The following is an 18133-nucleotide window of genomic DNA, read 5'->3' as shown; positions in this document are numbered from 1 at the left end:
TTCGTGATCTTATTCTCCCAACAAGTATCACTATTTACAAACCTTAGTGTAAACGTATTAATCTTTCTTTTCACTAAGCTTTACGATCTGTATTTATGATACTCTAAGTTTGTAAATTATATCTTTGTATATGATATATAATTATGTCTGTCCCCATCTAAACCCACATCTTGTTTGAAAAAAATGAGTCATGTTATTACATGTATGTAATCTGACATTAATAAAAGTAACGGTTGTTGTTGTTGTTGGTAAATATTTTCTAATGCCTTGTCAATACACTTCGTTCTTAACTATATTTGTTTAATAACCAAGCTCTGATCTAGTTAGTTAACACGTTTTATTCCATTTGTTCTAGTGTTGCACTGGGAAGCTTCTATTGTTGGACCAGTAAGTATTCTACATGTTCTGTGTACTAAAATGAGTTCCCCGTTAATGTTATCTCGCGTTATTCAAGCTGCTTGTTGACAGCTTTTAAGTTAAAATGACTTTTAAAAAAACTTTTTCATAAATGTAAAACTATTGACTGACAAACTGATATCTTGGTTGTTCATACAGAAGATGATTTATACATTTTTTTTTGTGTATTGCTGCCAAAACACGTTCGCTTCAGTAATGATATATTTATTAAAATTTTAGGAGGATACACCATACGAGGGAGGGCAGTTCTATCTACGAATAGATTTTACAGCGGATTATCCACTAAAACCACCAAAGGTAAAACAAGGGTAACAAAGAGGTTCTGATCCTACTTTAAAGACCCACCACAGAATATCTGCATTTGTTTTGTTCCCATGGTAGTAATTATACACGATTTGCATATAAAATTGGCAATGACATATATTTGGCCAAGACGATGTGTTTATTGTCTAAACATTTTATCGAATTAATGTAGCATTATGCACAGTACTTGTATTTAGGTAAATGCATACCAAATTTTGTTTAAAATTACAGTGCAATATCAGATTGAGTTTCATAAAGTTTACGTTGGACGGGGGAAAGGGGAGTAGGTCACTGGGTGGTGCTGGGTTTTTAAGACCAAATGTCGGTTTACATCACGTTATACACATCGTCTACTTATTATATGATAGCAGTCATCAGGTTATAGAGATATTAAATACTAGCCTTCATGATATGATAAAACATGACGTCTTTAGGGCGTCTCTATACTAAATCCTTGCTTTCATGATGTGTTAAAACATGCATGACATTTTTCAGGGCGTCTCGATACTAAATACTTGCCTTCATGATATGATAATACATGATTGTCTTTTAAGATGTCTTGTTACTAGGTATTGGCTTTCGTGATATGATAAAACATGACGTCTTTTAGGGCGTCTGGATATTAAATACTTGCCTTTTGTGATATGATAATACATGATGCCTTTAACTACTGGTTTCATGATATGATATAACAGGACCTCTTTTAAGGCATCAGGATACTAAATTCGGGCCTTTATTTAAGAAATAATAAATCTGTTCCTATATTTTATCAGTTAATAAAATATGGGCAGGAATTTGGATGCGTAATAATTAAATCACGAGTGCGTAGCACGAATGGTTTAATCATTCGCATCCGAACGACTGCTCATATTTTATTAACTGATAAAATTATTGGAACATATTTATTATTTCGTATCTAACAACGCAAATAATTCCTAGTTTACAGTACTACATTTTCAGCGTAAATACGTCATTCGGATCATATGCAGTTACAATTTACCCCCATGGTTAGAAAGTGTGGCATAGCCAATGGAACGTATAGATATTTTTTTTCCTTTTTTTATTAGAATTTTGAGAAGTATTCATAAGCTAGGCATATTATTTATCACACCCTATTACCTGATGTCCACCACGCCGAGGGATGCGGCTGCCACAGAGGTAGGAAATCAATAACGGTGAATAGTGGTGTTAGTTTTTTGAGCTGTATTTTTTCATTTCGACTTACCATGAAGATATTCTGGTGCAGGCATATGTGTAAATGCCTAAACATATTATATGATTAATCCTGGTCGCCAACTTTGCGAAATAAAGAAGTATTCAGCTGTTTAAATTGGACGTTTACTAAAATTGATGCGAAAATCATATTCAACGGCCCAATTCGAAGTGTTTACAAAATAATTTGATCGGGTTTACCTCACACGTCAAACGATCAATCATCTGGGGATAATCCTGGCAAGTTTCAAGTCTGTCCGTACGTCTACACCGACGTTATGACCCTCCAAAGGGACCCGGGTACAGTCACGTATGATAAACTTTACCGCAGAGGGCATTTTTAAATGATGCCCATTCCGCCGAGGAGTCAAAATATAGGATATCGTTTACGACAGAGGGAAAATTTGTGTAAAAATGTCTGTTTTGGCTGTTTGTTTTGCTTTTGAGACCTGGGAGGTCATGGAATTATTTGCAGTATGCATTGTTTATACTTGTGTTTAATAATGGGCGATTTTCAATGGCGAACACTGCTGTAACACGGTGGTAATCAGTCTAGATTGAACTTATATCTATCTCCGACGTTGTTTTGCTACTATAAGTCTTCGTTTTGTAAACTCAGTTTTGTTTCAATTTCTTTTATCATGAAATATACAGAAATAATGATATCGAAAGTCCTGATGGTATCGGTACTTGCGTTCTTGCTGGATTCAGTGTTGAATTTACGGTTTATATTAAATGATAAATCGTTTTGCAATCAGTCTAGATTGTATATATATATATATATATATATCCTACATTGCATACAATCTGATACTGTACATGTATAGAGTTGTTTTGCCACTGAAAGTCTTCGTTTTGTAAAATCATTTTTGTTTCTTTTTTATCATAATATACAGACATTTGCTGCCAGCAATGAAATCCTAAGTCCTGGTACTTGCGTTCTTGCTGGATTCAGTGTTGAATATAGGTTAATATTAAATATCAAATTGTTTCGCATTATCAAGCTTTCATACTAAGAGGCTACTGATAGTAACATAGTTCTACATAAAAGATCCGTTAGGCTAGAAAATTTAAATATATTTGTTGTCAGTGGCATAAGTCAAGTGATCGGTTCTAAATAAAGCTGTTATTCATTAATCGTTTACAGAAATGTTCTAAACAATTTATTTTGTATTCAATTTCAGAACCAAAGATGAAGGCTTACACGTGTTATTACTGTAACAATGATTTTGAAGTAAACACTGGAGTGACTGACCATTTAATTAATTGTCATGTCAAGAGAGATCTATCAAAATGCAATGGAAATAACGAAACCATCTGTTATTACCGACTTACTATCTGAAATGAAGATTTCATTCTGATCGATCTCTCTTGAAGATGTATTCAATTTTGATATTTTGCCCTGTAACTTCGATACATGCCCACACGCTGGTCACTAGAAATGAATATTTCACCTTCATTTGGAATCACGTCGGTATATGTTTTCTGTCCTATATCCAGCATTCCAAATGTTTTCATCTTATTCCAGTTCCATGTACTTAAATGGTCAATCACTCTAGCGTAAGCTGCAAATCAGTGTCTTAGCTTTTTTAAACAATTCTCATGCATTTCAAATATATATGCTTAAATATACTACTCGACAAACTGTGTTTAACTATATGATCTGATGTGTATTTAAATGAAAGCTGTATATAATAAATGCAAAACGATTTAATACCTAATATTAACCGTAACTTCAACACAGAATCCTGCAAGAATGCAAGTATCAGGACTTAAGATATCATTATTTCTGTATATTTCATCATAAAAGAAATTGAAACAAAAATTAATTTACAAAATGAACATTTACAGTCAGCAGCAGAACCAATCTATACATGTAGCAGATAGTATGCAATGTCGGAGATAGAAATACAATCTAGACTGATTAACACTGTGTTACAGCGGTGTTCGCCATTGAAAATCGCCCATTATTAAACATAAGTATATAAACAATGCATACTGCAAATGATTCCATGACCTCCCAAGACTTAAAAGCGAAACAATCAGCCAAAATAGACGTTTTTACACAAATTTTCCCTCTGTCGTAAACGGTATCCTATATTTTGACTCCTCGGTGGGATGGGCATCATTTAAAAATGCCCTCTGCGGTAAAGTTTATCATACGTGACTATACCCGGGTCCCTTTGGAGGGTCATAACGTCGGTGTAGACGTACGGACAGACTTGAAACTTGCCAGGATTATCCCCAGATGATTGGTCGTTTGATTTGTGAGGTAAATTCGATCAAAATATTTTGTAAACACTTCGAATTGGGCCGTTGAATATGATTTTCGCATCAATTTTAATAAACGTCCAATTTAAACAGCTGAATACTTCTTTATTTCGCAAAGTTGGCGACCAGGATTAATTATATAATATGTTAAGGCATTTACACGTATGCTTGCACCAGAATATTTTCATGGAAAGTCGAAATGAAAAAATACAGCTCAAAAGACTAACACCACTACTCATCGTTATTGATTTCTGACCTCTGTGGCAGCCGCATCCCTCGGCGTGGTGGACATCAGGTAATAGGGTGTGTTTATGAACAGAATAATCAAATTAGGTATAGGAGTTACAAGCATAACTTTTATATGACGTCACATCATTATGACGTCATACTTTATGTCATACATTTATGACGTCACCGCTGAATCATAATTGAGCTAATTGTATTCGTTCGTAATTTATACATAAGTAAGTCAGTGTGACGTTTTATCATAATAATGTTTTTGAAATGTTGTTTTCAACCGTTTGGTCCTGAAATAATTCGTATGTAATGGAACAGAAGTAGAATTTCTTATGTCACAATCGTAGGGTGAAGTAGAAATTCTTATGTCACAATCGTAGGGTGTGAAATGTAACAGCTAACCATATTTTATCGTAGATTCATGTACATAGGCGATTACGCTATATGTTTATATAGCAATTGCTGCGGATCGTGTTAGAAAATATGATAAAACATGACGTCCATTAGAACGTCTCGATACTTAATTCTGGCTTTCAGGTTTATAATAAAGCATGACGTCTTTCAGGCCGTTGATACTGAACATTAGTTTTCTTGATAGTTAAAGTTTCGTCATTTTACTGTTTATCAAAATGCATACACAGCGAACAAATTGACGCGAGTAAATTGTTCGGCAAATATGAGATGTGACCTATTTAGGTAACTTAGTTGAAAGATGTCCACTTTTCTGCTCCAAGGATTATTCACATACATTTTGCAGAGCATTTTTTTGATAAAATATGAAGCACTTCATTGAAACAGTCTCGCTGAAAATATACTCAAACTAGAAACGTCATAGTTATTGGGCTATGTTAGATAAAATAAGATGAAAAATTGCTTTGAAATGGGCAAAACTGTGTTTTAAGAAAATCCATTGATGTAAAGTTTCATCTGTGATGTAACTCTAAACAAAGTTGTTAGAGAAAAGAAATTGAATTACTATGCACGTCATGGGAATTCGTATGTAACTTGTTTAGACCTGATTAAAGGGCTGTCACGTTTTGGTTCCGTTTGGTCGATTTCCAAGCGGTTTAAAATCGAGATTCTATTTCTTCAGATTTGGTTTTTGACAAAGGTATTTCACCCAAATGTTGATGATAAAGGAAAAATCTGCGTAGATTTTCTACAAGATGAATGGAAACCATCATTCTCAATCTCATATAGTAAGTTTATTTTATATACCAACTTTTAAAATATCCAGTCGTGTTGTTTCCTGGTCAGTTGTTTCAGTTGAAGTGAGCGCGAAATGCTTGCAGTGCAGAAAAGTATTTGAAGTTAGTTATATGAAGGAGCATGATCAGTCAGAAATAGCATATTTTGCATGTAAAAGGTAAACATGCAACAATATTATAATCAGTTTGTTTCATATATCTGTCGATTTATTTCCTGACCGTTTGAACATGACAGTTTTTTTCAGTGTTGATTCGCCTGATATTTTCATCATTTTATATCCTAAACTTCTAATTTAGCTTTGGTTCGCTTGAAGCTTGGTGTTTGAGGAAACTTTAGGTTTTTTCAGTTTACGAAAATCCTCAAGTTTTGATCATGACATAACATTTTTGATATGTTGTGTCATAATTTTAACTTTATTGTTATAATTACTGTTTATGCTACATTTTCCAGTTCTGTTGGCTATTTGCTCTTTGTTGATGCACCCGAACACCGATGATCCTATAGTTCCAGAAATTGCTGACTTATATCTGAAAGACAGAGAAAAATTCAATGAAAAGGCTAGACAATTGACTCTGGAAGACGCTAAACCGGATTTTGGACAACAGTGTTAACATTGCACACTGATAAACAACGTTGTAATTGCATTTTGGTATATTTGATCTCTAGCTCGGAGGTCTTGGTCATGTGATACGCCGAAAATCCTCACTTAGTCTAATTGTGAACAAGTTTTGCCATGGGTTTATATTTGTATAACTGTCACATTGCGCGCCATATGGTTAAATGATGAGAGATGGACGTATACCGTCTTCGTTTGAATATGATACACGTATATGGGTTTTTTATTCAGGAAAACGGGTTTTGCTGCTAAGGGAAAACAAACATGACTTGTATTAGTATTTGACTAAATTGTTTAATTGTTATTTTGAATGAACTTACTATTTATCTACGTATAGGACTGGAGCAGAAATTACCTGAAAGCCGGAGAATTGTGTCACGTGTCTGAAGGGTCAAATTAAAACAAATCTTCCATTTATTTAGAATCTTTGATGAACCAGAAAGTTTGCATATATCTGTAGTAGTAGTAGTAACAACAATGTGTTCTTTATATTTCCTGGCCTTTTATTTCGAGACAACACATTTATTGTTGATCGATGTGAAAGGCAATGGAAAATTGGATAAAAATGATATAAATGATACTAAAGCTTGAAAAACTAGATCTTTTCCTAATGATTTCAAGAATTTACAGATATAAACCTATTTGATTTATAATAGTTGTCTGTGACATGAACTACAAATATTGGCAGTAAAAAGTGTGAATGTTTTTAATTGTTGAAAATTAAATGTTTTGTGACTCTATTTTTAATGGTTGTAACTATAATAAATATCTAGTGTTTCTTAAGTGCTCAAAACTTTTATTGTTGTAAATATAAATATAATATTATTTTGTTAAATGTAATTACAGGTTTTATATATATATGGCATGAACTGTAGCCCTGATGATGGATATGTTTTTATAATGAATTAATTTGAACCGTCAAAATAAAGATATATAAAGAAAACTGATAATTTCACAGGAAAGCTTACCATAATCCCGAGAGTCGTCGTTAGAATTGTTTGTGCTCATTTCTTATAACAGAAGTAAATTTCTAGATTGATATCGCAGCAGACAGTTATTCTTTGTTTATGTACGTACATGTTTGACCAGACAGCAGCTTTCTTGCCTATTTAGTAAGGTAATATAGCAGTTGTTTGCTTTATTGTTTTTGAAAACAGCTCTTTATTACATGTTTTGCGGCGGATATCGAAATATTAGAGTAAATAGATCTATTTCTGGTATTTCCACAATGAAAGATATCAAATTTATTTTTCACTGGTAAAAAAAAAACACTATCAAATGTGTAAATTTACTCAAAACAGAAAATGTGTTTATTCTACATGTTAGACAAAATATCTTTCACTCATGAACACCATATCTTACATTTTCATTTTACGGCTATGCCACTGGTGAAAATATTGAACCTGGTGTTCTAGTGAAAAAAGTTCCAGTCTTACACTGAAACAGACATAGGATCTAATATCCCGAAGTTATTTATCATGAGTAATTTATCTTGATAGAAATTCGGGTATGAACTTTATAGGGATATAATGCCAGTATGTTTTAGATTTTATTTCTGTAGACGAGAGGTCTTTCATTTAGAGGTGCTTTTCACGCTGCAACAGTTTATGCATTGAAGACAAATTTCGTATTAATTGTAGATGTTGCACTGATATAAGAAAGAAATATTGAAATGTAAATTATTTTCATCATCAGTTATCTAGACATATTAAAGAAGCACCGACTCTTTAGAAATGCACATTTGTTTTAAACTGTTGAACGATAGTATTTCGTGTTCAGTTACCACGTGTTTTATACTGTATATAATGCTATTATATATTTAATTTATAAACACTTAAATATACCATATTACTTCTGTCATGTTTACTATAACGTGGCGATTGTACTTAGTAACTGTGTTGTTGACGATGTACATGTCTTAATGTATCTGTTCTGTTCTGTTCTGTCCTGATGTCTTATTTTACACGTGAATAAAAGAAATATTAAAGTAACTTCAGTTCTTTGCATTATGTTTTTGATTACACTTATAACACCAGACTGCTTGTTCATTGAAACTTCGGCAGATCTATCATATAGTAGATCTATACTACATTTTCTTATACATGGCGCTTGACTGAATATAAAATTACACTTTAATTACTACGTTATATATAGGTTACTAGTATTAGATTTGAATCGAGAAATATGCATGAGTTCTGCAGCGAAAATATTGCGCAACTATAGGAACGCAATATCATTCCGCGAAAGAACTGAGTTCTTTCTAATAATCTTTTTATTACATACACATACTACACGTACAATTATTATATAAATGATAAAAAATTGTTCTTTAGCCTGAGTAAAATTAAACATATCCTCGTTACAGAACTTGTAAACGCGACTACATGCATGAAACTGACGTCACCCGATATGAAATGGAAAAATATTGACGTTTCAGTTTCCATTATCTTAAAGTTTGCGCTGTATGACCAGTATATATTGAACAAATGTTGAATGTCTCTCAGACCTTGGGCAAAAGTTTTGACTGTTGAAAGGCAAGCGTTTAATAAGTGTATAATATTACACCATGCCCGGGTGGTTAAGACATCCGCCTCGGCCACTTGAGGTCGAAAGTTTGAGCCCCTTGAGAATCTTTTTCAAAGTGGTCAGTTTGTTAACAACACCTAGTTAAAGAATGGTGAAGCGTGCCTTGCCTGCCTGGTACGTGGCGTTTAAAGAGGTGGATGTGTTTGAGGCTTGACCTTGCCTTTTCAAAAGGAGTGATACCCAATGTCTGAAAAACACATATATCTCCTACCCCATGATAGGTAGATGTCATTTGACCACAGGCAGCCGTCATACGAAATTTAATGGCTATAGGCCAAAGCGTTCTTTAGTTATTGTGCGGGAACGTTTTTCAGTTTTCAGTTCACTGTGGTCTTGACCTTTGAAATACCGACCCGCAAAACAATATGGGGTATTTACTGGCTACAGACAATAATGCTGCGAAGTTTGACGACCGACTGCAGGCTAACTCGTTCTTCAGTAATTGATCAGAAACCCTACTAAGTCTCAGGGTCACTGTGACCTTTACCTTTGACCTACTGATCCCCAAAACAAAAACAAAAAAGTTCATGAACTTATCACAGGCAATCATACTATGAAGTTTCATCATTGTGAGACCAATTATTCTTTTGTTATTGATCAAAAACCAAATGGTCTACCGAACTATGGACCAATAGAGACCGACGATGAACAAAACAATATACCCAGTGCATTTGTACAAGCTCATCTATATTTTTAATTCTTTTTGAAAGTGGACAAAATGCTAGTATGAGGAACTGAATACTTCAAATGTCAAGTCGGTAGGCAGATAATTTGGTTCCTAATTAACTACAAGAGAAAGTTTGCTCTCACAATCGTCAAATTTCATTGCTCCAGGTCAGTTCTAGGAGAAAAGTGTGCAACTGAACGCAGAGAATTTTATTTGACAGGAAAAATACACCCATCTAAGTTTACATAATTCGCTCCGTCCAAAGTAAATGCAGATATTACGGTGTTCCGTTTGGACAATCGTGACTTTTTATTCAATACTAAACCGCGATGCACAATGGTACGATGACGAAAATGCAATGGCGCGATGGCACGATGATGAAACAACGATGGTATACGATGGTGAAAACGCGATGGCACGATGATAAAAACGCGATTGTGTGATGATACGATGGTGAAATGTCGATGTAATATCGCGTTTTCATCATCGTACCATCGCGTTTTCACCATCGTGCCATCGCGTTTTCATCATCGTACCATCGTGCCATCGCGTTTTCACCATCGTGCCATCGCGTTATCACCATCGTGCCGTCGCGTTTTCATCATCGTGCCATCGCGTTATCACCGTCGTGCCATCGCGTTTTCACCATCGTACCATCGCGTTTTCACCATCGTGCCGTCGCGTTATCACCATCGTACCTTCGCGGTTTCACCATCGTACCATCGCGTTATCACCATCGTACCGTAATATCGCGTTTTCATCATCGTACCATCGCGTTTTCACCATCGTGCCATCGCGTTTTTATCATCGTACCATCGTGCCATCGCGTTTTCACCATCGTGCCATCGCGTTATCACCATCGTGCCGTCGCGTTTTCATCATCGTGCCATCGCGTTATCACCATCGTACCATCGCGGTTTCACCATCGTACCATCGCGTTTTCACCATTGTACCTTCGCTTTCCGGTTAGAAATGCGTAGTTCCGTGCACTTGTATTTTTGTCAACAAAAGATGAATGTATCTCAATGTATTTTGTGAGAAGAAATTTACCATTTAGATTCTGCTGTTTTGCAAAATGTTTTACAAAATGTACAGTGCTCAGTTCATTAAAACTGTGTATGCATGAAAGTAAATAAAAAGCTTGCTGTAATAGTCACATGATATTATTCAAACTCAGCTTATTCTTTTTAGGATGTAGAAGGTACATAGTGCAACGTGAAAATGAGATTGTATCAAGCCTGTATTTTACTGACACATACTGTACTACTGCGTATGATCACCGGAAGGCGATGGTACGATGGTGAAAACGCGACGACACGACGGTGAAAACGCTATGGTACGATGGTGAAAACGCGATGGTACGATGGTGATAATGCGACGGTACGATGATGAAAATGCGATGACACGATGATGAAAACGCGATGGTACGATGATACGATGGTGAAAACGCGATGGTACGATGACGAAAACGCGATATTACATCGACATTTCACCATCGTACCATCGCATCATCGCGATTTCATCATCGTGCCATCGCGTTTTCACCATCGCACCATCGTTGTTTCATCATCGTGCCATCGCACCATCGCGTTTTCGTCATCGTAGCATCGTACATCGCGGTTTAGGATTCAATAGAAAATCACGATTGTCCAAACGGAACACCGTAAGATATTGAATTGAAACTTTAGACAAATTATTGAGATGGATAAAATATGGTGAAGGTGCATGTCACATAACTTTGAATTGTGTTTTTGGCGAAGAAACTATTATCTCAAAAAATTAACAGATATCTGGTTGAAACTTCTCACAGATATTGGGTGCAATTGAACAAGATCACGTCATCAAGTCAAATAACTCTTACAAGAATTTGGACAATGTTTATTCTTTCAAAGAAAATGCATGTTACTAAACAACCTGCTGATGTATGGTCTGATATACAAGGGAAGCTACTGTGTATATTTCTTATAGTATAAGTGGCGGAATACCTTCTCTTAGTACACATCCGATCAAATTTATTATATCAGTGAGACTTAATTAGATAAACTTATTATTATTGCGTGGTGCGATACCACTTCGAAAACACAGTTATCCTGTCTATTTTGTATTGATGATAGACAAAATAGTATGATTGTTTTTTTTTTTTTAAATAAAGACTTATCTATACTTTGATAAGAAATAGATTTCTTTTTGTAAGTCGTTACGATGGCGAAAATATTGCCAAATGATTGTCCTATAGGATATCTACAGGGTCAAGGCTAAGCTTACACTCGCCCAATGAGTCTATTTCATATGGAAGCTTTTCTCTTCCGTACTTCCGACTGACTACTGACTTCCAATTTCTTCACTTCTAACTTCTAACTTGCGAACTTCTCATTCTTATTTACAGTTTCCACACTTCTTACTTCTAACTTATTGGCTTCTAACTTCGGATTTCCAACTTCCACACTTCTTACTTCCAACTTCCCTACTTCTGACCCCTAGCTTCCTGGCTTCTGACGTCCAATTTCCACTCTTTTAACTTCCAACTTCAAGTCAAGTGTCCCTCCAGGGCTTCCATAATTTCATACAGAAATATTATAGACGACGCTTCATTATTTCATACAGTCAGAACAATACCTTAAGTTATCTGCACATATATCATTAGTCCTAAGTAAGTCAAACTATTTACATCATCAAGAAAAAGCCATCAACTAACCCGCCATCATATATACATTCTAATTACTCACTTGAAGAGAATTATCATATAGATAGCTTTGAATTTCATGTCAGTTTTTTGATGCTTTTGATTCATCTATATAGCTATATACAGAATTTATGAGGTTTTCAATGTACACGAGTAGAATTACTTTCCAAAAATATTTGAAACTGATATACTTCAGCTGAGTGCCGAGTATTTTTAGAGAATTAACGTATCTACGATAGGATAAACCTATTAAAATCAAAGTACTGAGAGGACTGATGGGGGCAATGCTTTGCAGTTTCAAGACTTGATGTAACCCATTCATGTCAGGGAAGTACATGCAGGCATTATGTATGCACTTGTGTGTGGCAAGAAATGGAGTGGTCACAACTTTAACAGTGCACAACAATAAAATTTATTAACTTTGTGTTCAATACACTTCTATATTTTGTTCAAAAGGTAAAGATAAAAAATCTAGTCTTGTTCAATAGCAGTTGTTCATCGACAAACAAAAACCTTTCATTGCCAGGTTTGATAAAATGAAAAAGATAAAGCTATACAATGTATTTCAATTTCTTCAATACTTCTGTTTGCACTCTATGTCCTGACATCATGTGTTCTTGACAGTCTAACAGAAACAGGCAAACTTTGTAACACTTTATGAAAATTTGGAAAGAATGTCAAAATATTCCAATATGTGAAAGTTTAAAGGAACAGGATTTCCTTGAACTGACATTGAAAAAATCTAGGCTATGTTTTCTAATGTGTACAATACTTATCAATTAAAAAAGTCAGGAATGTTTTTTGTTACAAATAAGCATCATTTTAATAAGGAGTCGTCATTAGTTAACACACAAACACCTGTAAAAATATTTTTATAGATCTACCTTTTTTTCCATTCCAACTATTGCTAAAATTCAGTAACTGTTTTCTTAAAAATATACATGATATATGATGATATTATTATTCATATTGTTTGTTATGTTTGTTGATCAAAATAACATTGTCTGTTTCAATTTTAGGTTATTTAATATACACCTGTATTTCAAACTATCAATATCATAATATAAGAAATACATTAAACACTATGAAAACCGTGATTCGTCATATCAATGAACCTACCGAACTGGCGTATACAGTTAGGTTCGAGTAAATTAGGATACGAAACGCCCGTGGAAAAAGAACAAGATTTCTGGTGGTTCTGCCTTCGAATATCACCATCAGAAACCATTTGCACCCTCAGATAGATGAAATACATTAAACTGATAACATAAATGTACATCTGCAGGGATGATTACCAAGAAAATGAGGTCAAAATATAACGGGCACCTGTGACAAGTTATCATCGCGAAATGGTGGATTACCTCCCATGGCAAAAATTACTCGGTCTGAAAAATGATGAAATACGTATATGTACGCGCAATTATAACAGTATTTAGCGCACTTTTTACGTTAAACGATAATTTTCCTGCAGATAAATACCAGTTTGATCAGCGTATTTACGGCGTTTCTTTTTTTAAATAAAAATCTGGGAATGAATTTTTTCTTCGGTCCTTTTTCAAGGATTTCCCGAACATTATATGTCAAACACGTCAGATACATAATGTTCTGATCTTTAGACTAAAGAATCGGGCACATGTTCAGTTTGGGAAATGCTGTACTTTTCCAGAATAAGCGCGTTTCTATTGGCCCTATAGTGAGGTCGGATTTCAGGAAAAAGTAAAAAAAAATATCTCTCCTGATTTGCGGTGGCGTGGTGGTTGCTATTGAAATTACTGCATGCCCGCAAGATTCTGGTGCCATAACTTTTGATAACATCTCCATGGATTCAAACCTTCCCTAGATGACATGTATATTCAGGATGCTCTCTCCAATTCACAGTACATATCCATATCGACGCACTCTTTGCGAAATCTGCTATATCGGCGGTTTCTTTGCGTCGGCACCGGCTATTTTTTGCTATAAACAGTGCCCAGGTTGGTATGGGAGGCGAAAAATCGAGCTGCCATCCATGATATAGGTATGCTGCTCAAAAATAAGTAGAGCACGGAACATAAGATTGTCTTTTCTATGTTTTATAGTGTTTACTTTTTAATTATCAGCGATTTTGCTCGCAACTCGATTAAATTTGTTGATGGTGTACTGACATAGAACACTAGCCCGACTTTTTCCACAGTCTTTAACCAGTTTTTGCTTTGATATCATACATATCAAGCGCACTATCTGTATTCATTTATCAATATTCTTCCAAATAATAAAGATAAATAGGCCGAAATGTAGATGGAATTTTTCAAAACCACTTACTTTCGGTTTTGTCGTGGCACCGGCGGTCTCTCTGCATACCAGTTTTTTTTTTATTGTTTTTTTTTAAGTTTTTTAATTTTTTTTTTGATGCACAGGCAGGCTCTCTGCATTACGCACAGTGAGGCTCTAGGCTAATGACTATCTGGAAACATTATAGCTTAATTAATTTGGTGTGTTTATCTGACTTTTTATAACTGCCAACATGTTTATAGCAAAGAATCGCCGGTGCCGACGCAAGAAACCGCCGATAAAGCATATTTCGCAAAGAGTCCGCCGATATGGATATGCACCGTGCAATTGTGTATTAAATTTTAGTAATTATTTGAAATTCAATTCATTTTTATGCAACTTCCGTGGACAAGACATTTTGATTAACGATTTACAGCTGATTTCGAGATCAAAATATATAATTATACATTATATACAATCATGAATAAGGACGGTCCGACCAAGTACATAAATATGCCTTTAAGCTTTAAAATGTTCTTAATAGTTGGAGTAAATAAGAAGTAATCTGTTCATAGTTGATTTTACGAATTCGAACAATGAGAGAAAAAATCTACTGACGATTATTAGATTAGATAATAATTACAAAAAATCAAACTGTCAAATTAACCCCCCCCCCCCCCCCCCCCCCCCCCCGAACCAAGTAAGTCATAAATTCAAACTGACGAATAAGTAATGATTTTTTTCTACCTATTTCAAGCAAACACTGTTTTTTATTTTATTTTTTATTATTATTATCTTTTATATAGTATTAATTTTTATAAATAACATATCTCTAGAAAATATTTTCTTAGACATGCGAAAAGTATTTCATTTCAGCACTGTATTTTCTGAAATAATATTTTAGAAATAACACCTGCACAGAAAAGATATTTTAACAGATTGCGAATCGGGGTCTATAGGATGTTGCCGCATAGATTCGCCTACTGATAAACGGTACTAATCGCCGCAAACTGATAAAGTTTCTCCAAATACACATCCACAACAGTGTCGAGGCACGGCGATGAAAAAATCAATAATCTATCGGCTTATCAGTGGCGTTGCAATTCTTTAGTAGTTGCTATTTTCACGCAGAATCATGAACACATTTTTTTTGAGCGTATTGAAACTAGTTATTGGATTTCAGAATTGGTCACATGATCAAAACAAGTGTCGGTTTCAGAATCGATCACGTGATCAAATCAAGCGTCTTTATTATTCTTACGCTTAAGAAGATCTATTATAATTTATATTTATAATGCAGTTTAGTTTTCTTCACATACTGTTGTTAATATAAAATGTGTAGATCTATTTAATCATATCTGGATCAAAAATATAATTGCAAAATGCAATATGAAAGTTATGTTTGGTAAATACTTTGGAACTTGTTTTCTGTGTGTTGTCAGGTTGGTCATAAGCTCGACAAGAAAATTGAAAGATGGTTTGTTAAATCTGGGGGCATTGCCCCCCCCCCCCCCCCCCCCCCCCCCCCCCCAAATCTCTAATCTGTTATCTGTGTCGTGGTTTTTTATGTAGAAGTGATTTTCAGAATCATATCATTATTCCATTTAAGTTTCATTTATTCGTCTATATGTTCCGCCTTTTGCAGACACAGTGAATAGTATAATATGTCTACTACGTGTACAGACAGAAGAGCAAAATAAGAGCATTGAAGTACGCGTGGTTAAACGACTGAACATTTCGCATGTTTTATAGAAAGATACCTTAATTATCGTAATTGCTACACAACGTACGATGAATATTGTAGCTTTAATAGCTTTAAAATTGATCTCCCAATGGAAACATTTTAAAGGCATTTCCCGAAGTTTGTTTGTTTGTTTATTTCGATATTGACTACATGGTAACAATGACAACATTCATGATATGATATTAAAATTTATCAGCAAGGTAAAAATAATAAAATTAATGAAATATGCATATGTAATGAACCATATCAGTAAATCAATATCAGGGATAACACAAAACAAGAGGACCATGATGGTCCTGAATCGCTCACCTCTTCCCACATGACCCAGTTTTGAGTAGGACGTCGTTTTTTCTATCATTTGACATATTGACCTAGTTTTTGAGCTCATGCGACCCAGTTTTGAACTTGACCTAGATATTATCAAGATAAAAATTCTGACCAATTTTCATGAAGATCCATTGAAAAATATGGTCTCTAAAGAGGTTACAAGGTTTTTCTATTATTTGACCTATTGACCTAGTTTTCGAAGGTACGTGACCCTGTTTTTAACTTTATCTAGATATCATCAAGGTGAAAATTCAGATCAATTTTCATGAAGATCCATTGAAAAATATGGCCTCTAGAGAGGTCAAAAGATTTTAATAATTTTAGACCTACTGACCTAGTTTTTGATGGAGATCCATTCACAAGTATGGCCTCTAGAGAGGTCACAAGGTTTTTCTATTTTTAGACCTACTGACCTTGTTTTTGACCGCACATGACCCTGTTTCGAACTTGACCTAGATATCATCAAGATAAACATTCAGACCAATTTTCATACAGATCCCATGAAAAATATGGCCTTTAGAGAGGTCACAAGGGTTGTCTATTATTTGACCTACTGACATAGTTTTTGGCGGCACGTGACCCACTTTCGAACTTGAGCTAGAGATCATCAAGATGAACATTCAGACCAAATTTCATACAGATCCCATGTAAATTATGGCCTCTAGAGAGGTCACAAGGTTTTTCTATTATTTGACCTACTGACCTAGTTTTTGAAGGCACGTGACACACTTTCGAACTTGACCTAGATATCATCAAGGTGAACATTCTGACCAATTTTCATGAAGATCTCATGAAATATATGGCCTGTAGAGAGGTCACAAGGTTTTTCTATTTTTAGAACTACTGACCTGGTTTTTGACCGCACGTGACCCAGTTTCGAACTTGACCTAGATATCATCAAGATAAACATTCAGACCAGCTTTCATACAGATCCCATGAAAAATATGGACTTTAGAGAGGTCACAAGGTTTTTCTATTATTTGACCTACTGACCTAGTTTTAGATGGCACATAACCCAGTTTCAAACTTGACCTAGATATCATCAAGATGAACGTTCTGACTAATTTTCATGAATATCTTGTGAAATATATGGCCTCTAGAGAGGTCACAAGGTTTTTCTATTTTTAGACCTACTGACCTAGTTTTTGATGGCACGTGACCCAGTTTCGAACTTGACCTAGATATCATCAAGATAAACATTCTGACCAATTTTCATGAAGATCTTATAAAATATATGGCCTCTAGAGAGGTCACAAGGTTTTTCTATTCTAAGACCTACTGACCTAGTTTTTGACCGCACGTGACCCAGTTTCGAACTTGACCTAGATATCATCAAGATGAACATTCTGACCAACTTTCATAAAGATCCCATGAAAAATGTGACCTTTAGGGTGGTCACAAGCAAAAGTTTACGGACGGACGGATGGACGGACGGACGCACGGACGGACGGACGGACGACGGACACCGCGCGATCACAAAAGCTCACCTTGTCACTTTGTGACAGGTGAGCTAAAAAGGGAAGAAATCCCTAATTTCCATTGTGGTCCCTGTTAGTGATGTTCTGACATAGAGAGGCATGAAACATGATTTTAATAAAAAGTAATTAAAGA

At 35.0% G+C, this 18133-nt stretch overlaps 1 protein-coding gene across 1 annotated transcript; it reads left to right on the top strand.

Moving 5' to 3' along the window:
* Positions 1-327: 327 nt before the first annotated feature.
* LOC128553584 (ubiquitin-conjugating enzyme E2-17 kDa-like) lies at positions 328-8256 on the top strand (the record flags this gene model as incomplete). The annotated part of the gene is made up of 4 exons (XM_053534761.1): positions 328-387; positions 637-714; positions 5534-5639; positions 6100-8256. Coding segments are annotated over 4 exons (405 nt in total), but the record flags the coding sequence as incomplete, so codon positions are not given.
* Between the last annotated feature and the right edge of the window lie 9877 nt (positions 8257-18133).

This window comes from Mercenaria mercenaria, unplaced genomic scaffold, assembly GCF_021730395.1.
Source record: "Mercenaria mercenaria strain notata unplaced genomic scaffold, MADL_Memer_1 contig_4009, whole genome shotgun sequence".
Lineage (NCBI taxonomy): Eukaryota > Metazoa > Mollusca > Bivalvia > Venerida > Veneridae > Mercenaria > Mercenaria mercenaria.
The sequence above is the reverse complement of the archived record's forward strand: the minus strand, read 5'-3'. Positions and strand labels throughout refer to the sequence as shown.